General features: G+C 45.5%; 1 protein-coding gene across 1 annotated transcript in view; it reads left to right on the forward strand.

The window, feature by feature from the left end:
* Positions 1-20,047, forward strand: part of Dnah9 (dynein axonemal heavy chain 9) — a 352,309-nt gene extending 332,262 nt beyond the window's left edge. Inside the window, exons 64-69 of the mRNA XM_021178488.2 lie at positions 177-368; positions 1,304-1,495; positions 3,010-3,180; positions 9,969-10,151; positions 16,920-17,309; positions 19,645-20,047. Coding sequence (XP_021034147.1) covers positions 177-368; positions 1,304-1,495; positions 3,010-3,180; positions 9,969-10,151; positions 16,920-17,309; positions 19,645-19,872 — 1,356 coding nt within the window. The 3' untranslated portion in view covers positions 19,873-20,047. The remainder of the gene's footprint in view (positions 1-176; positions 369-1,303; positions 1,496-3,009; positions 3,181-9,968; positions 10,152-16,919; positions 17,310-19,644) is intronic.
* The last annotated feature ends 159 nt before the right edge of the window (positions 20,048-20,206 follow it).

The following is a 20,206-nucleotide window of genomic DNA, read 5'->3' on the forward strand; positions in this document are numbered from 1 at the left end:
GCCCGGACCCCCACCTTGTCTCACTTCAGTATGATAACTAGTCCTTTCACTGTGCCTTACACCATAAACATGACTTACCATAATCTTACCAGGTGTGAACCCCGATTTTCACCACACCCTTGCCTACCCAGGTAAGATGATCTGTATCAGTATTGTAAATGATGCTTCTCTTCCAGGACACTCTAGAGATGTGTTCCCGGGAGACAGAGTTCAAGACCATCCTCTTTGCTTTGTGTTACTTTCATGCGGTGGTTGCCGAAAGACGGAAATTTGGGCCGCAGGGCTGGAATCGGTCCTACCCATTTAACACCGGGGACCTCACGATCTCTGTGAATGTGCTATACAATTTCCTGGAGGCTAACACAAAGGTGAAACACAGGGGTATGGCTGCAAACCATTATGATATGGGCTTCCCATACACAAGGGTTCTGTGGTGTGAGGAAGGTCTAAGACCCCACACAGAGGAGATAAGGAAGTTCCAAGCTGAGGACCAGCCTCAGGCTGAGAAGTCCTACCGTGACATCAGAGCCAAGAAGCAAAGCAATCCAAACTGTCAGCCCCATGAGAATTCATCCAGGGGCCCATCAGACTGATTATATGTGCTGACACCACAGCAGGGATTTGCGGATTGACAGGAGGAGACCCCGTTCTCACCTAATATACGTTCCCAACCCAGCTTGATTAGGCAAAGGAGCAGCACTTTCATTGGTACACACAGCTCCTCTTGTGAATGTGGTTCTGCCACAGGTGGAGAAAAGGCCAAATTCATACTGTAGCCAGCCTCCTCTTTGTCAGACCCATTTCAGGAAAACTTCTGCTAAAGAACTTCCACCTAAAGGACTGCTTGTACCATCAAGGATCTTTGTGTCTGAAACATCAGCAAGGGCACCACAGGGTCAGATGCCACAAGAAGTCCTGCCAATAGCCCTGAGTCCAAGGGAGCCCCACACCATAAATTCATCCATCCCCTTTGTGTATTGGCTTGTCTCAAATGGCTTCCCTCCATAACTCTTACTCCACAGTCTTCTACACTATACTTTATATACTCTGAACATTCAGAGGGGACAACTGATCCTGTCATTAATGGCAAAAAATTTAAAAGGGCTCATGACCCTCACATCCTCCAACTGACATTCATTGCTTATGTGAAGGACTTCAGGAAAGCCTGATATAACCCAAACATGTTTAATATTGCCAGGTTCTGGGGACACAAAGTTTAAAGGGTCATCACTTTTAATCTCAAGAAGCATCCAGCACCAAAGCCTGTGGGGACGACATTCTTGCTCTCTCACCTCTGACTCAGGTACCCTATGACGACTTGCGTTACCTGTTCGGTGAGATCATGTACGGTGGCCATATCACAGATGACTGGGACAGGAGACTCTGCAGAACCTATTTAGAGGAATTCATTAGGCCAGAGATGCTAGAAGGAGAGCTTTCCCTGGCCCCGGGGTTCCCACTCCCAGGCAACATGGACTACAGTGGCTATCACCAGGTAAGGCACTGCTTTGCTTACAGCAATACGACAGTCATGGAGGCACCAAGAACTCCTCCTGTCTGGCCTGCACAACTCAGCATGCGCATGCCCACTCTGGGAGCCAGGGAAGGATGCCCTAAGAGCTAAGTCTGAGAATATTTCAACCTTGCTCTCTGCCCCAAGATTACTTTGCTCAACCAAAGAGGCTCAGGATTTCCAGCCTCAAATTAAAGATGAACTTGAGCTTGGAGATCTCTGTAACCTTGATGCTTGATTCCATAGTTGGACTTGTCAATCTTCCCCACAAATAACTTCTGGGGCAGTGATCTACTTGTTTTGAGTCAAGATATTGACGAAAACAATATTAACCGGGGGTTGGGGGGGGGGGATTCTCACGTAAGGACTTAGAGACCTCTGCATAAACTTTATCATTATCTTCATTGAAAGTGAGCTTGTAGCCAGATCACTTACTGTTCCCATTTCCTGTTGACAGCTGTGGACAGAGGCATGCATACCCACATAAGAGAAAGCCATTCTGGGGGAGGGAAATACTTTAGATTATTAAGCATCCTTGAAAGAACGAAAACTTACCTACGTTTACAGTAAATTTAAGAGTAAAGAGTTGTCATAGAAACTTAAGTTTTTAAGTCATAAAACTTAAGAATCAGAATCATAGAAGTCATTTGATCCAGAAGAGTCATACCTGTGAGAAAAAAAATTCAAAATGAGGAGACTCTTACAAGAAATGAGCAAGTTGTAACACCTTGAAAGGCTTTGCCCAGGATCCCAGTACATGAGCATCCTCTGGTATCTGTGGACCACTGACCTAAGCATCCTTGAGGATGCTGCTCAGGTCTTGAGTCCCACAGTAATAGGACTTATACATTTCCAAAGGGCTGAGATGGAAGCCCTTCCTAGTACTTCCCTTAAGTCTACCAGATCAGAGATGGTCCTAGGGTACCTGCCAAGGATCCAGGAACAGGCTGGAGGGAATGCAAAGCTAAGAACACAGATTGAAAAGGTGAGCAGTATTTAAACTAGTTGGTAACAACACCAAGAGATCTTGAAAACCCCTTCAGGGAGCTTAACTTGGAAGATAGCTTCTTGGGGTTATAAAATGAACCATGAAGGGGTACAAAAAAACAATCAGTGAAGAAAGTAGTCTCCATAAGCTGGTTAAGACGCTTAGGCAGACTAACCGTGACTACCAGAATTAACTAGAGATGCATTTAGGCAGCGCTGTGTTTTAAAATGAGGTTTCAACTCCAATTCCTTTTTTTTTTCCCGGAGTGTAAGCCCTTCAGTTTGAAAACTGGCTGCTTTCTCCAGCCCAGCCTCGCCCTCATTTTGTATGGGAGTTATGGGGCACTGGTTCAGTGTGAGAAGATGGTGCTAAGTAGTAAGTTACTGTGCCTGGTATGTGAAGTGAGCAAAGATCCAGCAATCCACCACCAGGGCAGTGGTGCTGTGTCCCTTGCACAGGGAGGGAGACAAGTTGGTTACTCTCTGACCAATCTCGCCTTTGGTTTCAGTATATTGATGCTGAGCTGCCCCCTGAGTCTCCCTACCTATACGGCCTCCATCCAAACGCCGAGATCGGCTTCCTGACCCAGACGTCGGAAAAACTCTTCCGAACCGTGCTGGAGATGCAGCCTCGGGACAGCCAGGCTGGAGATGGAGCTGGCATCACAAGGGAAGAAAAGGTGAGTATGGCTTGAAATAGTTTGAGGAACCCAAGGCTTGCAAGAAGTCACCTTTCTGCAAATAACATCAGTAGTGGTAGGTTGACTAACATATACACCAGCCAACTTAGATGCTCCCCTGCTCCAACAATCCCTCTCTATCTACTTCAGCCCATCCCTGACCCTCTGATTAAATCAGAGGAAGTCCTTGCCATTGGGATTGGCAGATGGTTTTTGCCAGTCCGAAGTCAGATTTTATTTGGCTTCTCTAATGAAGTAAGGGAAGGTCAGGGCTGAGCAGGAAGGGCTTAGGAGCTTTGAGAACCACTCCCAGATTCTTTGGCAAAGTAAATAATGGCACTGTAGAGTTGGCTGCAAAATCCCTCTCCACTCAGCCGCTAACCAGACCCCATCTGGATAGCTCTCTCTCTGTCTCTCTGTCTCTCTGTCTCTCTGTCTCTCTGTCTCTCTGTCTCTCTGTCTCTCTCTCTCTGTGTGTGTGTGTGTGTGTGTGTGTGTGTGTGTGTGTGTGTGTGTGTGTGAAAGACCTCCAGCCCAAGTATCAATGGATACAAAGTGCTTCAAGCACAAGGCCAAGAAATTGCATGAAGCTGGGGGAGAAATTACAGAGTAGAGAGCAAACTGGGGTGGGTTCAGATTTGAGGATAACCCAAGGTTGGGGGTGGGCCTATGATTTAGGGGAAACAGAGGACAGAAGAATGGGCCCCCAGAGTGAAACTTCTAAATTTTTTTCACGACCAGTGGATTCTACTTAGAAGAGATGCTTGTCCATCCACCAACTCATATTCACCCCACAGCACTGCCAAGTCCTTCTGAGTGGTCCTCAACTTCCTAATACTCTCTGACCCTTTTAACACAGTTCATCATGCCAGGGTGACTCCCATAAAGTTACTTCGTGGCTACTTCATAGCTGTAATCTTGCTACTGCTATAGATAGTAATGTAAATTTCCTGATAGCAGGTATCTGACATGTGACACCTGTGGGGGTTGAGAACCGAACCGCTGCCCTAACTGCAGCAGCCCCTTCAGGGCTCATGAGAAAACATAAGGAAACGGCTTTGGAAGGTTAGGGTAGAAGAGCTGAGCACTTGCCAAACATTAATGCTGCAGGAACTGATTCTGAGCAAACTGACTGGTACTGAGGGGAGGAGCTAGAGTCCTGTTAAAAGTTGGGAATATCCTTCAGACAGAAGTTATAAAGGTTCACTATGCCTAACAATGAGCTATAAGGTTTGAAAGCCTAATTCTGAGGGACATAAGTGCATCTCGGTGGTAGAGCACCTGCCTGGCACATACAAGGCCCCTACATTCAGTCTTCAGAACCAGAAAGAAAGGAAAGGGAACCCTGTGACTCACATCTGAGGTAAGTGGCTATAGTCACAGCTCTGTGATCAGAATATCCAACAGAGACAATTATAGGAGGAGCTTGTTTTGGCTGATGGTTTCAAAGGGATAGTGTAGAATAGCGGCATCCATGGAGGCGGGAGCATAAGGTAGATGCGTACTTTGCAGAGGAATGGACCAGGAAGCAGAGAGCACATGGCCTGATGCAGGGGTGAGCAGAATAGATCCCGGTGACCTTCTGCCAGCTAAACCCTACCTACTTCCCAAATGAACCCACGTGGGACATTTCAGATTCAAACCATAACATGGATTATGTATGCCCAGCAGTTGGTACACTGATGGCTGTGACTTAAATGAGCATACTTAGTAACCATCCTTTTCCACCATTCCATATGTAAGACAAAATCAGAGGCTAAGGGGAAGCAATGAAGCCAACCCACAAAGAAAAACGCCTCTGTTTCTGACAACAGCCAGGACTGAGTAAGTAATGGACAAGAGCCTTCAAGCAAGGTCCAACCCGTTATGCATAGCACACATGCAGGTTATCCAGTGCATGTCCCATCATGCCTTGACCCGCTACTCAACCATGGAATTGTTTTGCACATGGTTCCTGTGTTTTTATCGCCCTGCAGGCCAGGAGGCAGAGAGCCAAAGCCAGAGCTTGCCTTTGCATCCACATTCTTGAAACCTTGAACCAAGTTTCTAGCACATTCCACCTCCGTGAGGAGAGGCTGGGGTTAGCTTGGCTAGCTGCTGTGAGCCTGGGAGAAAGAGAGAAACAACTAGTAACCGTATTTTAACTCAAGTTTCTTCGAAGACACTGTGGGCTCACATGACAACCCGACCTAGAACTGCTGCTTGGTCACCAGTGACTATTTTGGGCAGACAGAGCTGCTAATAGCCAGGAGGACAGCATTCTGTGCATCCACTGCTCAGACTGCCATAACAGAACATGGAGGAAATCTGGCTAACTTAAAACAACAGAAAGTCAAGTCCTCATGTATTAAAACTAGATGCCCAATTAAGGCAATGGTGGATGAGACTGTTTGAGGTTTTTCCTCCTTGCTTGCAGTGATCATCTCCTCAATTGTGTTTGCAAGTGGCCTTGTCTTTTTCTTATGTGCCCATACCTCCTCGTCACTAATAAGACTGGATTAGGGCCTACCCCAATAGCCCCCTTTTCATATACTCTCCTCTCTAAAGGTCTATGTCCAAATCCAGTCATATTCTGAGACACTGAGGATTGGGGTTGAACATCTGAATCTGGAGGGGCCTCTGATCAGCCAGAGTGCTGGTGTCCTCCAGTAATACCCTGAGGTGTAAGCCTTACTTCCTTCTCTGGTGATGAGGCAGGATTTCTTAGTGCTGAAAAACTAGCTAGCCAATTGGAGAAAAGTAGACCAGCTTCCGTTCCCTGGCTCTTTTGGTAAGAGTATAGCTTAAATTTCTCAAGTATTTAAATGTAAAACAGGAAAACTAGAAATGCATTGGAAGATCACTTGCATGGATGTCTTTATGGTTGTACAAGGAAGGTACTTCTCAGCTTTTTAGAAGCCTCAAAATCTAAGAACACAAAGATTACTAATTTTGATGGGCAATTTTTTAAGAGCTAGAGAGATGGCTTATGTGTTAAGAGTAGTGCTTGTTGCTTGGGTCCTAGTCCTAGCACCCACATCAGACAGCTCACAACCACCTGTAATTCCAGTCTCAGGGGATCAAAGATAAACATGCAATAAGAAAAGTGACACTATCTCAGTGACATCTAAGGGAAGCAAAATGTCATTTTCCATAACAGTTGTGAGACCTAAAATGAAAGTCCTGGTCGTCTCTGTTGGCAAAGGTCGAATTGACAGAACAATATGACAATAGCTGCCAAAGTTCAAAATGTTCATGTTTTCCATTCATGATTCGATTTCTTAGAAATCACCCAATGAAAACGCCCAAAGTATACAAATTTTATGATGTAGTTACATTTACTTATTGCAGAATTTTTATGGTGTAGAAATGATGACCAAAACAATTACCAGTAAGACAATAAATGAGGTATATCGAAAGAGCGAAATAATACACACTTTAAATAAAGAAAGCAATTCCGAATGTAGCAACAGAGGACTTTACTCCACATTTATAGGGAAGCCAGTCACAATGGCACATACCTTTAGTTCTAGTGCCGGGGAGGCAGAGGCAGGCAGATCTTAGTAAGTTCAAAGCCAACCTAGTCTACATAGCAAGTTCCAGGCCAGCCAATGTACAAAGTGGGACCCTGTCTCAGTAAGTAAATCAATAATAAAGGATGCATGGGGACAGACCTGTAGATCAGTGGTGGAGTACTGAATTCAATCCCCAGTACTGAGGAGAAATATGTGTGTGTGTGTGTGTGTGTGTGTGTGTGTATGTGTGTGTGTTGTATACATGTATGCATAGACAGAGGGAGAGAAACTGATAAGCATGGTTGTGTTTGGATGGGTGATAAATGCATAAATAATAACTGTTAAGTGAATGTGGCTGGCTGATGACTAAGAAGAGAAACTGTTTGGTGCATTGAAGAAAATATGTAAACATTGGCAGCTTCATAGTATTTTCTCTCTTATGGGAAGAAAGGATTCTAGAAGTCTTTTTTCCCTGATATTTCTGGTAAATATGTATCACTTTCTCAAAAAGAAGGAAAAGCAGAGGTGTTGCTTATGGAAATGATATTGACTTCATCCCTTGGAAGGCATCCCTTCTCTCTGAAGGACTCCTGATGCTCCCTGAGCAAAGAAGAGTCCTCCCCCGTCTACGCCCAGCTTCTCCTCACCCACAGCTCCTTCCCAGGCCTCCACACTTGACAAGAGACAGGATAGAACTCAGTGTCCCCATCCTGTGTAGTTTGGAGCAAGGTCTCCAGACCATCTCTTCATCTCATTGTGAGTCACAGCCAAATGGCTGTTCACTGATACAGGACTGTTTCTTCAGGTCCACTCCAGAGACAAAAACATAATATAAATTTAGCCATTTGTCTCCAGCTCTGGCAGCAGCTTTCAGGTACCATTAAAATTCCATTCCACTTTTGGCTCTGATAGCAACCAGAGACCTATTTGCTGTAGGATGATAGGCTCTTGGTTTTTGGTTTGGTTTTTTCCCTACCATCAGCTCTTCTTCTGGGGAATGGATTGTGTGTTTGCAATTCAAGGCAAGGTGAATCTTAATCATCCTTTACACTAATATAGTCCCTTAAAGCTTTCAGATGCCCCAAAACCCATCAGCTCATTTGATTTGATCTTCAAGTCAACCCCTTAGAGTTGGGGGAGGGGAGCCAACCAAGACAGACTCTAGTAGATATGTTTCCAGAAGAAAACCTGAGGCCTAACGGACTTGCTTGCATCCCATGAAAACTGGGTTAACTCGGTCAGGGTTCCTTGGCTGTAAGCAACAGATACCAATCTAGCTAAAGTAAGCAAAAAACTAGCTTTCCTATGTCAAATGAACCAATCAAAGAAAAGGCAACAACTAAAGGCTCCAGGGTCTCAGTGTGAAAGAAGCTTTCAGGGCCCTTCAGGACCCCTCCTTTCTCCCACTGGCTCCTTGGATCCCAGGTTTTCACCTTTCATGCTCCTGAGAATATAATCGGATCCTTACTTGAGTAAGGAGAAGCTTGCACAAAGGTATTTCCCAAAGAAGAAATAGGTCTGCTCTTGGAGGAAGGTGTGGAGATGTCACAGTTAACAAAGTTAACAAAGGCCAGGTAGACACAGGCCGATAGAGCTCAGTGCTTACAACTTAGAAAGACTGCCTCATGCTCACCTGCTCACCCCTTCCTGCTCCCTCCACTCTACTCTGCTGGCCATATGGCCCTGATGTGTGCACAGCTTCATTTGTCTTTTTCTGCTAATGAACCTCCCAGGCTTACTCATTTCCTCCAAAACAGCAGGCTCAGCCTCCGAGTGCTTGCCCCCAAATAACCCACAATCTTTGTCCCTCAGTTTCAATTTTCCAGGGTTATCCTAGCTCCCCGGGCCTAATTAGCTGATAGTTTGTAAGAGAAAAGGAATTTCGGGAAGAAGGTGTTTAAGTGATAGATGATCATTCCCCTTTCAGAATTCACAAATAGAAAACCACAGTAAGACCGCATGGAAATACAGAGCAGAGGGAAGTGAAGGGAGTCCGCCAGTATCCATGCCCTTCCCTAGAGATGCCAAAGTCCCAAATGCCTTATGGCAATGGCTTAGCATCTGCATGTAAGTTATGCACATCCTCTGGTGTACCTTATACAGTACTGGGCCTTATGCATGATAGGCAAGTGCTTTAGTAAGGTATGGTCCATTCTATTCCATATACCTTATGCCACCCCTAGATTAGTTACAACACCTAAGGTTGTGCAAATAGTTATACTGTGTTGTTTAAGGAATAATAGCAAGGTATGATTGAACTTTGATCCATGGTTGTCTGGATCTGAGGATGTGAGAACCACTGGCTTGGAAGGCTGTCAATGTGTGCTTGTGTGCTTCAGCCCCACATGGCCTATAAGGGGCATCTTAGGTCAAAGATTCACTTTAGTTCATATAGCTAATTGGGTCAGCTTGTGAGTTTTTCAACATCAATTCTTACAATTCTTTTCAGGCTGGTCACACAAGTCACAGGGGATTGGTCAGCCTCTGGAGAGAAGTGTCCTGAGGTCATGCCTCAATCCTGGCTTAGCTGACCCAAGCAAGCCAGCCAGTGTGTGATGAAAGGAAGGATGGCAGGTGGTAGGTGACCATCACTTAGTGTCCATTGCAGGAGGATGGAATCCCTTGATTTAAAAAAAAGAAGAAAGTAGTATATTAATTCTTTGAGATTTTCATACAATGTATTTTGGTTACATTTACCCCGAACTCCACCCAGATTCGGAACCTGACCTCCCTCATACCCTCAGATTCATGGTTTCTGTTGTTGTTTTTGTCATGGTTGGTTTTTATAATCACCTCCCATAGGACTGGGAGTAGACTGGCTTCATCATTTGCAGGTCTTTTGCAAGCAACCATAGCTGCTATGGATTTAAAAATACAACAGTCCTGCCGTGTCCTGACACTGTCTTGCTTAGGTCCTCCCCAGCATCCAGCTATTACAGTCTTTACCCCTGTTCTGCCCAGCTCCTGATACCTGGGGTGGAGTGATTCAGATGTGGGTAACTGAGCACACCACAGTCACTTTGACTGGTCTTCAGATTACATTAACCCTTGCTCACTGTACAAAGCAGCTTCTCTGAGGAGGTTGAAGAGCTGCACTGACCTGTGGGTAGAGAGACATGAATTTGGAAGGTAGCTTGATACTGTGGCCATTTAAGTTAATTAATAAAAGTAGGGGCCTATTACCCCTGGGGCTTTTGAATTTCTCAACCATAGGGTTCTTAGCCAGATTTACCGTACAAGGCAGGTATTTCCATTGAATCCCTTCTTAACTCTATATTTTCTGCCATGGAACAGGTCAAAACCTTTCTGGAAGAAATACTGGATCGGATGACAGATGAATTTAACATCGCGGAGCTAATGGCTAAGGTGGAGGAACGCACCCCCTACATTGTAGTTGCCCTCCAGGAGTGTGAACGCATGAACATCCTTACCAGAGAGATCCAGCGTTCACTAAGAGAGCTGCATCTTGGCTTACAGGTGAGTAAAAGGGACATTGTGGGAGGACATGGCTGGACTCCACAGGGACAGAGTGACAGACAGCCAAGGGCCAGGGCACTGAAGGGCAATTGTTCCAAAGCCATCCAAATGCCTGAAAGCTATCACTACACAGAAGCCAGACTGGCTATGGGGACATCTGAAAGAATGAGCATAGTATTCAGTTCTTGTTCAATGGAGTCTGCTTTGTCCGTGGATAATGACTTGCATGCATCTACACTGATATCTTTAGTAAAAGAGTTATCATCTCTGGCTGGAAGACCAGCTCAGTGGTAGAGCTTGGCCAGCATGCACAAGGCCCTGGGCTTGATCCCCAGTATCTCAGAAGTATGTATGCCTATAATACAGAAACTTTTTGTAGCTTACATTGAAAGTTCAGTCACGCCCCCAAAGTCTAGACTCCAGACGTGGAGTCTGCTGATGCTGCCATGTCTAGTTTTGGGAGTTATACAATGATGGCTGTGTGTGTGTGTGTGTGTGTGTGTGTGTGTGTGTGTGTGTGTATGTATGTGTGTGTGTGTGTGTGTAAACAAACTACCAAGCAGTAGAAAATCTAGGGTTGTTTGATTTGTTTCCTTTAATCTCTGTCCCCACACACATACACAATATGGGCAGGGGAAAATAATATGGAAGATAAGATGGAAAAGCCCAGGCTGTTGAGGGTAGGCAGCATTTGATGGCTTCCAAATTCCATGTCAGCATATAATCAGGTAAATGGCAAAATTCTGCAGCAGTCTCAAATGTAAAGCAAACCCCTTGCCTGTCATATTTTGCATCTCTATTCCTGGGTAAGCAGGTATATAGTAGCAATTATCTTGAGTGGGTTTGCTGCAGTCATAGCCTATTGAAGCCATGCAATTTGGCGCAGGCTGTTTACCCATTTGACTTCCAATTTGTTCAGTCATTTTTCTTCTAAGAACCTTCACTGTGCCTCTGTGTAGTCAATCATGAAGAATGCCTGAGTAGAGACTGGGAGGCAGTGTGGAGTTTCTCTCCCTTCAGGCTAGCTCCCATGATGTTGACTGATGGGCTCTGTAGGCAGATCTCAGCACTCTGTGGGGAAGGATTCAAAGATACTGACATGGAGTCATCCCTGCAAGATAATCCAATAGAAGGTTCATAAAGAGAAGCTAGAGGAGGAAGCAGGAAAAGGTCCATAGATAAGAGAAGGCACAGTGAGGCCTTTGAGGAAAGGTGAACAGGCACATTTAAGGACAAAATGACAAGGTTGCTAGAGACCAGAGCAGAGGAGCTGAGAGTCCACCTGCTGTACCAGAAGCAAACATTTCACCCAGATAAGCAACAGCATATGGTGAACTTCTAGAATGTGATGGAGCAACCACCTAGAAGTAGTAAGCAACCTGTATGACCTGGAAGGTATTTTCTAATCAGAATCCTCTTGGGAAACAGTTTCATGAGGATGGTCCCCAGAGTGGCCTGGTCATCAGACTCATATAACACATTCTCCCATCTCCATCAACCAGTCTGGTTGTCTGCCCTGACGACTTCAAGGTGAGGCCTTGTAAGCAGCACCAGATGACCCTGGAGATGAGTGCAGCTTCCATGGAGGAGGAAGGGCAGAGAACGCCCTCCATGACAAAAAAAAAAAAAAAAAAAAAAAAAAGGCAGAGGTCAGAGCAGGGAGAGCCTTTAGGCTCAGAGCAGAAGGGAGCAGCAGAGGAAGGAGACCCCCAAAGGACCGCTGCAACAGTAGAGCCTCCCAGAACCTGCTAGATGGACCAGTGGGGAAGTCTGCTTCTAAGCTAAGCATGGGCTTAGGTGACCTGACAACCTAGCAGAGACAGGAAGAGCCAAAGCTGCTGCCCTTCCCCTCCTCCGCAGTCACTTCACAATTTGAAGCTGATGTTGGCTCAGTGTAGGAAAAAAGTGGGCGGGCGTCTCCAGTCTCCCAGCATATAAGACAAGCCAACTGCCATCCCAAATGAGGCATCACAGTCACAAAACGCCCGGCCCTTAGAGTTAATCACCAAACACTCTCAGCCTTATGATAAAAACATTTGTGTTCCCAGTAAATCAGAACCGACTGGCTGTAAGACCATGTGGGCCCGGAAAGTCCTAGCTGAGCTATGAGATACAGCCCTGAAGGTTTGTAGCAGCTCAAAGCACACAGATGGTGGGGGTGGAGGAAGAAATCTGGGGAAAAGCCAGCTGGCCACAGACATGTCCCTCAGAGAGGATTTCTCTTGGGAATTCACCAATGTCAGACATCTGGCTCTCAGTCTTCCTAGGTGTTCTGATTCCCATTAGCCAGATGCACAAAAGCTTGATCTACAAAATTCCTAAATGCTGATTCTTTTTTTTTTTTAACCATTATAACTAGTAATTTTCAAAGGAGCATATTCTGATAGAAGACTAGAAAATTCTCTTCCTACAGAGGTACAAGTGAGAATCCAAATTTTTAGACTTGACCAATACAGTAGATACTAATTAATGTAAGTGACACATCAGATTTCAAAAATAAAAGACCAAAAACTGTAAAGTGTGTCATTAATAATTTGATTATTTATCCAAATATTTGATATTTTAGGTATATTGCATTAAAAAAAAATTCGGAAAATTAGACTCACCTCTTTCACATTTTGAAACAGCTGCCAGAAAATCTTGGAATCCCCATGAGTCTCATTTCCCTTGGCTAGCCTGGCACCAGGGCATGTCTGGAACTTCTCATTGTTCAAATAATTGATGACCTTAATTTTTTCCCCTGTGCTTTATTTTTTTCTAAGTCTGTGCACTTGTTCAAATGCATAGGCTGGCTGGCTGATATTGGGTCTTAACTCCTGCACATTGTTGACTTCAGATCAAGTTGGGAGGAGCACCTTGATCTGAGCCTTTGATCATCACCTCTGGGCACGTGCCTAGGCCTGATGACTTTGGCTAGCTCATTCTCTACCAGAGATTCAGATGAGCCGGACAGTGGACCACCTCCGTCTGGAAGCCACAGTGGAAGATGTGGGACCCTTATCATTCTATTTCCTCCCCATCTCCTGTTTCCCTGTGACTTGTGTAAATGAAAGCCAGGCCCAGAGAGGATGGTGTGTCTATAGGTCTACAATCCCAGCCTTGAGAGGCAAGATTACAAGTTCAAGGCCAGTTAGAGCCATGGAATGGAACTCTATTCCTAAACGCTAAGGAGAGGAGAGATCCTTCGGGGATGCATTGCTTCCCTAGAATGTGTGAAAGCACCAGGCTCAAACCCCAGGATGGCGTGGGGGTGGGGTGAGGTAAAGCTAGCTTCAAAGACCATTTTCCTGAGAAGAATGGATAGGGAGCTGACCACGAGCCCTCAGAGAGAGGGGGCATGAAGCCCTGAAGGGAAGTGTCATCTGCAGCCTTTCCTCTTTGGACTGAATGCTTCTGCTGCCGTGTGAACACAGCCTGCCTACTGATGACCTTCCAAATGGAGGTTTCTAGGCTCGCCTACCTCCTCCCTTCACTTTGGTCTGACTTCAGCCTATGAATCTAGCTTCTAACACACTGTGACTCAAAGGAACGAGAGCCGATAGGAAAAAAAAATAAAGTTTTCACTCTATTGTATCAAAGAAAGATTATGAAAGCATTTATTTATAGGGATGAATAAAATAGATAAGGTCACAGACACGCTGCCTCCATCAGACCTGGAAAAGGTGCCACATGGACTGCCATGTCTCCCAGTTTCCCATCAGTGTGGAAGCCAAGGAAGTGTGTCACGGACCTGGGAGGAGATGGAGGAACCAGATTTCTAAGTTTTCTTTTTTGCTGACCCCCATGTGAGCAGGTAGGTTTAGACAGGAATCAGTGCTGCTCAGACCTAGGCTGGAGAAGGCTAGGAAACCATTTTCTTTATTGTATCACAGTTTTTAAGAAGAGCTCTAATAGGAGCTGCTGACGGCCCTTCCATTAACAGCGCGTGTTCTTGTTGAGGACCGAAGTTTGGTTCTCAGCACCTATGGTGGGTAGCTCACTACTGCTTATAACTTCAGCTCCAGGGAGCTAACACCCCATTTTGGCCCCTGCAGAGACTGCATGCAGGCATGCAAACCTACACATAGACACATTTGCGCATACCTACACACAATTTAAAAGACAAAAGTGGGCCCTGGTGCCCAGAGTTTGGCCATAAACTCTTCCTATCCACCTCTGACAGCCTCCACCAACCTGGCAACATCTTAGGAGAATGTCCTTTTGTTTGTTCTGAACACCTTTCAGGACAAACTGTACTCCCCTGGGCCTAAGATGCCAACACAGGCACACTTGAATTGGGAAAGGGCATCGTTGCCTCCCAGCTCCCTAAAGATTGAGCCTTTCTACTTCTGCTCAAAGTAATGAAAATATCTGGGTTCCGAAACCACGCTATGAGAGGCCTCAGATTCCGCAGTAGTTCCTGCTTCTGTGGGAACAAGGGGAAGCCTAGGAGGCGCGGCATTCTTCCGGTTTCTCTTGCTTGGCATTCAAGTTAGTCAGTGCACATCGTTGTCAGAATACATTATAATATCTCAAGAAGATGTGAGGAAAATGTTAAGGCATTAGGTTACATACTCTGTGTACCTTTGCTGTCAAAGGAGGTTAGATTTCTGAAGGGTGGTAAGCATTAAATGTTGCAGTTTTTAAAGATTAGACCTTGTCTTTTTCTAGCATAGTTTTCAAGTTCAGAGCAATTACAGATTCACATCAGGCCCTTGTCCCACCACGCAAAAGACTCTTAGCATCCCCAAAGTCTGTATTTATTACAACTGAGTTCATGTTTCACTTGGGGATCTCTCATGGTGTTGCCCTTCCTATGGGTTCCATAAAGCATGGTATCACTGCTGGTCACACTTGTGTGAAAGGGAAGTCAGTTTGTATGGATGCATGTGCGTGTGTTTGGGGAAGGTATACACAGACACACACACACACACACACACGGAGACCAGAGCTCTGTCAACATTGAACCATGTTGTTCCTCAGGAGCCATTCAACCTGTTAGGGACTCTCATTAGCCTAGAACTTAACAACTAGACCAAGTTAGATGGCCAGTGAGTCCCAGGCACCTATGAGTCTCTACCTCTCCAGCACTGGAACACAAAGCACAAACTTCATGCCTGGTTTTTTGTTTGTTTGTTGTTTAGTTGATTGGTTTAGTTTGGTTTTTAACATGGGATCTGGGGAATATACCTCAAGTCCTCATGCTTGCCTGGCAAACATTTACCAACTAAACCATGTCCCCAGCCCACTATACTTATTTTAATAGTAAGCACATCATTTTTTTCTTAAAACTCAAAGACTTGGTTTCAGGCTTCACAGGGGCCTGGTAACAGAGTGTTTATTGACTTGGCCAGAGGAGATAACCAGAAACAAAGGACTTCTCTGTATAAGCAAAGGGCAGCAGTAGGCACTGTCTGGAGTTCTAAATGACTTATAGATTTGTCTCACTCTGACACAGTCCTCTAAGTAGGCCACTTGAGGACCAGGAGGGCATATTCATCACACTTCGGTGACACCAATAGTCTGTGCCCTAATGACTTCTTATGAATCCTGTAGGGCTACAGTTTGGGACAAATCCAGAATGGAGTTATTCTCTATCTTCTCACATGACAGAAATTTTTCCCATGTACAGTAAGTAATTCCCATTGATAAACCCAAACTTGATAAAGCTCAAACCAGTTTTATGGGAAGGCAAACTTAACTGCACCATTTCCCAGGCAGGCATGGTGATGCACACCTGCAAACTCAGCACTTGGGAGGCTGAGACAGAAGGAATGTGAGTTGGAAACTAGCCTTGGTTATGAATTCTCTCTCTCTCTCTCTCTCTCTCTCTCTCTCTCTCTCTCTCTCTCTCTCTCTCTCATACACACACACACACACACACACACACACACACACACTTTCATGTTGGCTCTGTGGTACTTTGCTTTTTGTAATAATCCATTACTTTTGTACATATCCTCTTAACCAGATTGGCAAGCAAATGGTAATATTATAGTCATACAATACTTTTTTTTAAGCTGTAACATAAAAGATTTTTAGCATGCCCTGGCAAATGTACATACATTATACATTCTCCATCAATGGGAAAGGTAGCCTTTCCACTCAGAGTAGGAACACTCTGAGAACCTAATTTAATGCCCAGGCTTATTATTCTGTATGTCTCTGCTGTACAGAACAGACCAGGACATCAGCTCTACTCCATTCTCCTGCATTTCCTCAGCCCCTTGAGTCACAAATGCTCTTGGTATCCAGAAGAGCCAGCTTAAATTTTACCCCCCCAACCCCTGACAAATGAGAAGACCAGCATCTTTCTCTACCCTGCTATGCCATCCTTTACCCTCACTCGGACTAGGATGTAAGACCAAGCAAAACAACTATGCATGTTGAAGCTTCTACGGTGCTTGGGACATCCATGCCTGCCAGGCCACATAGGGCTACTGGGTACATGCAATGCTGCCAACGGGACTTAGAAAGTGTTAGCCCATGAAAAAGTTTCTGACTTTGCTAGAACTACAATGGGAGCCTTCAGTACCTATGCCCAGTAATTGCACTAGGAATTAAGCTCACATCTGTGCTGCTGCTGCTGAAGTGGCCACTGTGGGTACTAGGCGTGTTCTAAAGCACCAGCCTTGGGAAGACAAATTCTGCAGAGCAAATACAAGTCAGAACCACACTAGCAGCCAGTTCCGCTGGAGTCAGCTCCCATCTATGAGTCAAAGGACACAAAGACTAGTGCTTCCAGAGACTTCTGCCTCCTTAACTCTTTTTCTTCCTATTGGTTTTTAGGGGGAGCTGACCATAACCAGTGAGATGGAAAACTTACAGAATGCCCTATACCTAGATGTGGTCCCAGAGTCCTGGGCCAGGCGAGCCTACCCTTCCACAGCAGGCCTGGCAGCCTGGTTTCTAGACCTGCTTAATAGAATTAAAGAGCTGGAGTCCTGGACAGGCGACTTCTTGATGCCCTCAACTGTGTGGCTGACGGGCTTCTTCAACCCCCAGTCCTTCCTGACTGCCATCATGCAGTCCATGGCCCGCAAGAATGAATGGCCACTAGACCAGATGGCCCTGCAGTGTGATGTGACAAAGAAGAACAGAGAGGAGTTCCGGAGCCCTCCTCGGGAAGGGGCCTACATCTATGGGCTCTTCATGGAAGGTGCCTGCTGGGACACACAGGTATAGTCTGGAGACAAGCCAAGTTACACCTTGGGGTGGGCTTAATGGCATGCATGTTGACTGCCCGGTGCAGTGCTCTGGAATCTTGTTACCTAGGCACCCTTTCTCTCCTTGAGCCTTTTTCTTTAAATCCATCCAAGAGCAAAGGTTCTGCAGGTTGCTAAAGATGAGGCCCGTGCAACCACACTAGCTGGATCTAACCTGGATCACCCTCATTTACCAATCATGTGGCTGTGGTCTAGTGTTTCCTCTCAAGTGCCCTACTGACCAAACTATAAAATGGGAGAATAGCCACTGTGAAATCAAATGGCTTACTACATAAGAGAACTGGCCTGCATCTGGTACACAGACAGCTGACAAGGCCATGGTGCTGATTGCTGGCCTTTCTGCTTGGATGGGAAGCTATTCTGGGACTCAGAAGCCCAAGAACCACACAGATCTGAGGGGAGAAGCTGTCCCAATAGAAAGGCATCCTGAGACAAGTGAGCCCAGGGACCAAATGGCTCTGAGGAAGCCTCCTCAGCAGAGGCAGTCCAGCTCCCAGAGGAGGGAAACCCCAGCAGAGGAGCTCAGGAGCCCAAGCCCTCTGGCTGCTTCCTTTCTCTTCCTTGATTCTCTTCTCCCTCCAATGGGAGTCACAGCAGGCAGCAAATCTCAAAAGAGATCAGAGGCTCCAGGATGTGGAGGGATGAATCCTGGAGTGGTTGCCTATGCTCCCCAGGGCGAGCAGACAGCAGGGAACTAGACAACCCGCAGGGGTTCTTGGAGGGTGGAGCTTTCTAGAGTAGAGATTTCTGGGATGAGTACTGGTAAGATTTCAAGTCCTGAACTCAGGGGTTGGTGGGTTTTGTGCAAACTTTTCACCTGGAATTAGCATAATCTTGGGAGGATCCTGTTAAAGGACTAGAGATGACAGTTAGGGAGGTGTGGAGGAGGGGGCCTCAGGCAGGACCCTGGCCACTTTCCCACCTTGAGAGCTTATAAAGTTTACAATGTATACAAGTTTACAAAGGGGATCCATGGAAGGGAAAGTCTTTCCTGCAGTCGAAGTGGTGTGAATATCTAACATGGATGGCAACTGGTAACGGTTACTGCATTTCTTTCCGGTGGAATGAACATAATTTGAAACTAATATTATAAGAACACTGAACCATATACTTTTAAAGGGCTGGCTTTATGGTATGTTAAGGACAGTCTAAGCTTGCCCTGCTCCTCCTCAGCTTGAACATTCTGTCCTGGGGACAAATGACAGTCCCTCTGTTCACTAGTTCCATCATCCACCATGACTTACATCAACCTCTCAGAGAACTAGAAAGCTAAATCGTTTTAATACATTTATGAAAACAAACCAAATTATTCTGTTCATAACAAAAGCAGGCCTGGAGCACATGGTAAAGGGATCAGTGTCTCCCCAGGTTTCCAAGGGGTGCTTCAGGAAGCATCTAGCACATGTGGTAAGGAAGAGTCCTGTGGTTGAGCAGAGCTGGGATGGCAGCAGGTTGTCTTCTGAAAACTCGAGAACATCTCATCTTCAGTGTGCTTGCTGCAAGCCCAAATTTAGCTGGCTAACGACTCTTTGGCTCCTGAGAACATCTTAGAATCAGAAAAAACTTTATAGCCAATTAGACAGTGGTCTTTGATAAGTCTACTGAGCCAGCCCAGAAAACCATAAGACAACCTAATCTGAAAAGTTACAAAATGGCCAAGGCCTGCCCTTGTCCCCAGTTACAGGGGGAAAAAAAAAGTCCTTCCTTGCAAAAAGTTGAAATGCCCCAGAGGTGACATGACCACATAACAAAATCTCAAAGAGGTAGCAACTCTGCTCAGCTATAACCTCAAACCCAAAAGCACGTGCTGGCAGAAACCACACTCCCTTCCCTGACTAGAGCTTTAACATGGCATCTACCAAAAACATGCCCTTCCTATCCTGACAAAATGGATATATGAAAAAGTAAAGAGGGAGAATCTATCTGAAAATAGATTAATCTGTACAGGATGGATAAACTTCAGAGTTCTGTATCAGCAACTGACTTTAAAGCCAGTTGTAATAGCACATGCTTAGAATCCCAGCACTCAGGAAGCTGGCAGAAAGTCCTGAGTTTAAAGTGCAGCTTCAGTTGCACAGCAAGACTTCCCTTTCAAATAAATAAACAAGCAAAAAAGATGATTTATGCTAAGCACAGAGAAATGTATCTTTAAAGTATGAGACCGTTTCTCATACACTGTGGGTGATTGGGAGAATCCTGAAGAGTGGGCGGGTTCAGCAAGAACCTGGGGAAGGTGGGCTGCCTGGACTCTGGGACTAAAGTGGCTCTCTTCACATTCTTGTTCTTAGACTGGGATCATTGCAGAGGCGAAGCTGAAGGACCTGACACCCCCCATGCCTGTGATGTTCCTCAAGGCCATTCCAGCAGATAAGCAAGATTGTCGAAATGTCTATGCTTGTCCTGTGTACAAGACTTGTCAGCGGGGACCCACCTACGTGTGGACTTTCAATCTGAAGACTAAAGAAAACCCATCCAAGTGGGTTCTGGCTGGTGTTGCCTTGCTTCTCCAGATTTAACATCTTTAAGAGTCCTTGGGAGAAAAAAGGAGGGCCGCTCTCAGCTCCCTGACAGGCAAGTGGGTGGTGGGTGATAGATTATTATGAAGAAGTCATAAGCTTAAACCTCTGTAGAATTTCTCTAGGGAACTTGGAGTGCCTCAAGTGAGGCTGAGTTCCTAGAGAGCCCAGAAATAATGGGAGAACTCTGAGTAGTAAATTTTTCAAATAAAGTGATTTATTCAACTCTTCTAAGAACTGTTGTCATAAATAATGGTAAAGAGACCAAGACAATCAAGCTGGTAATGACCACAGACCTTGTTCCACAGTGCAGTCCTGGACCTTTGTGCTCTGG

This window comes from Mus caroli, unplaced genomic scaffold, assembly GCF_978045245.1.
Source record: "Mus caroli unplaced genomic scaffold, Mus_caroli_1 scaffold_13, whole genome shotgun sequence".
Lineage (NCBI taxonomy): Eukaryota > Metazoa > Chordata > Mammalia > Rodentia > Muridae > Mus > Mus caroli.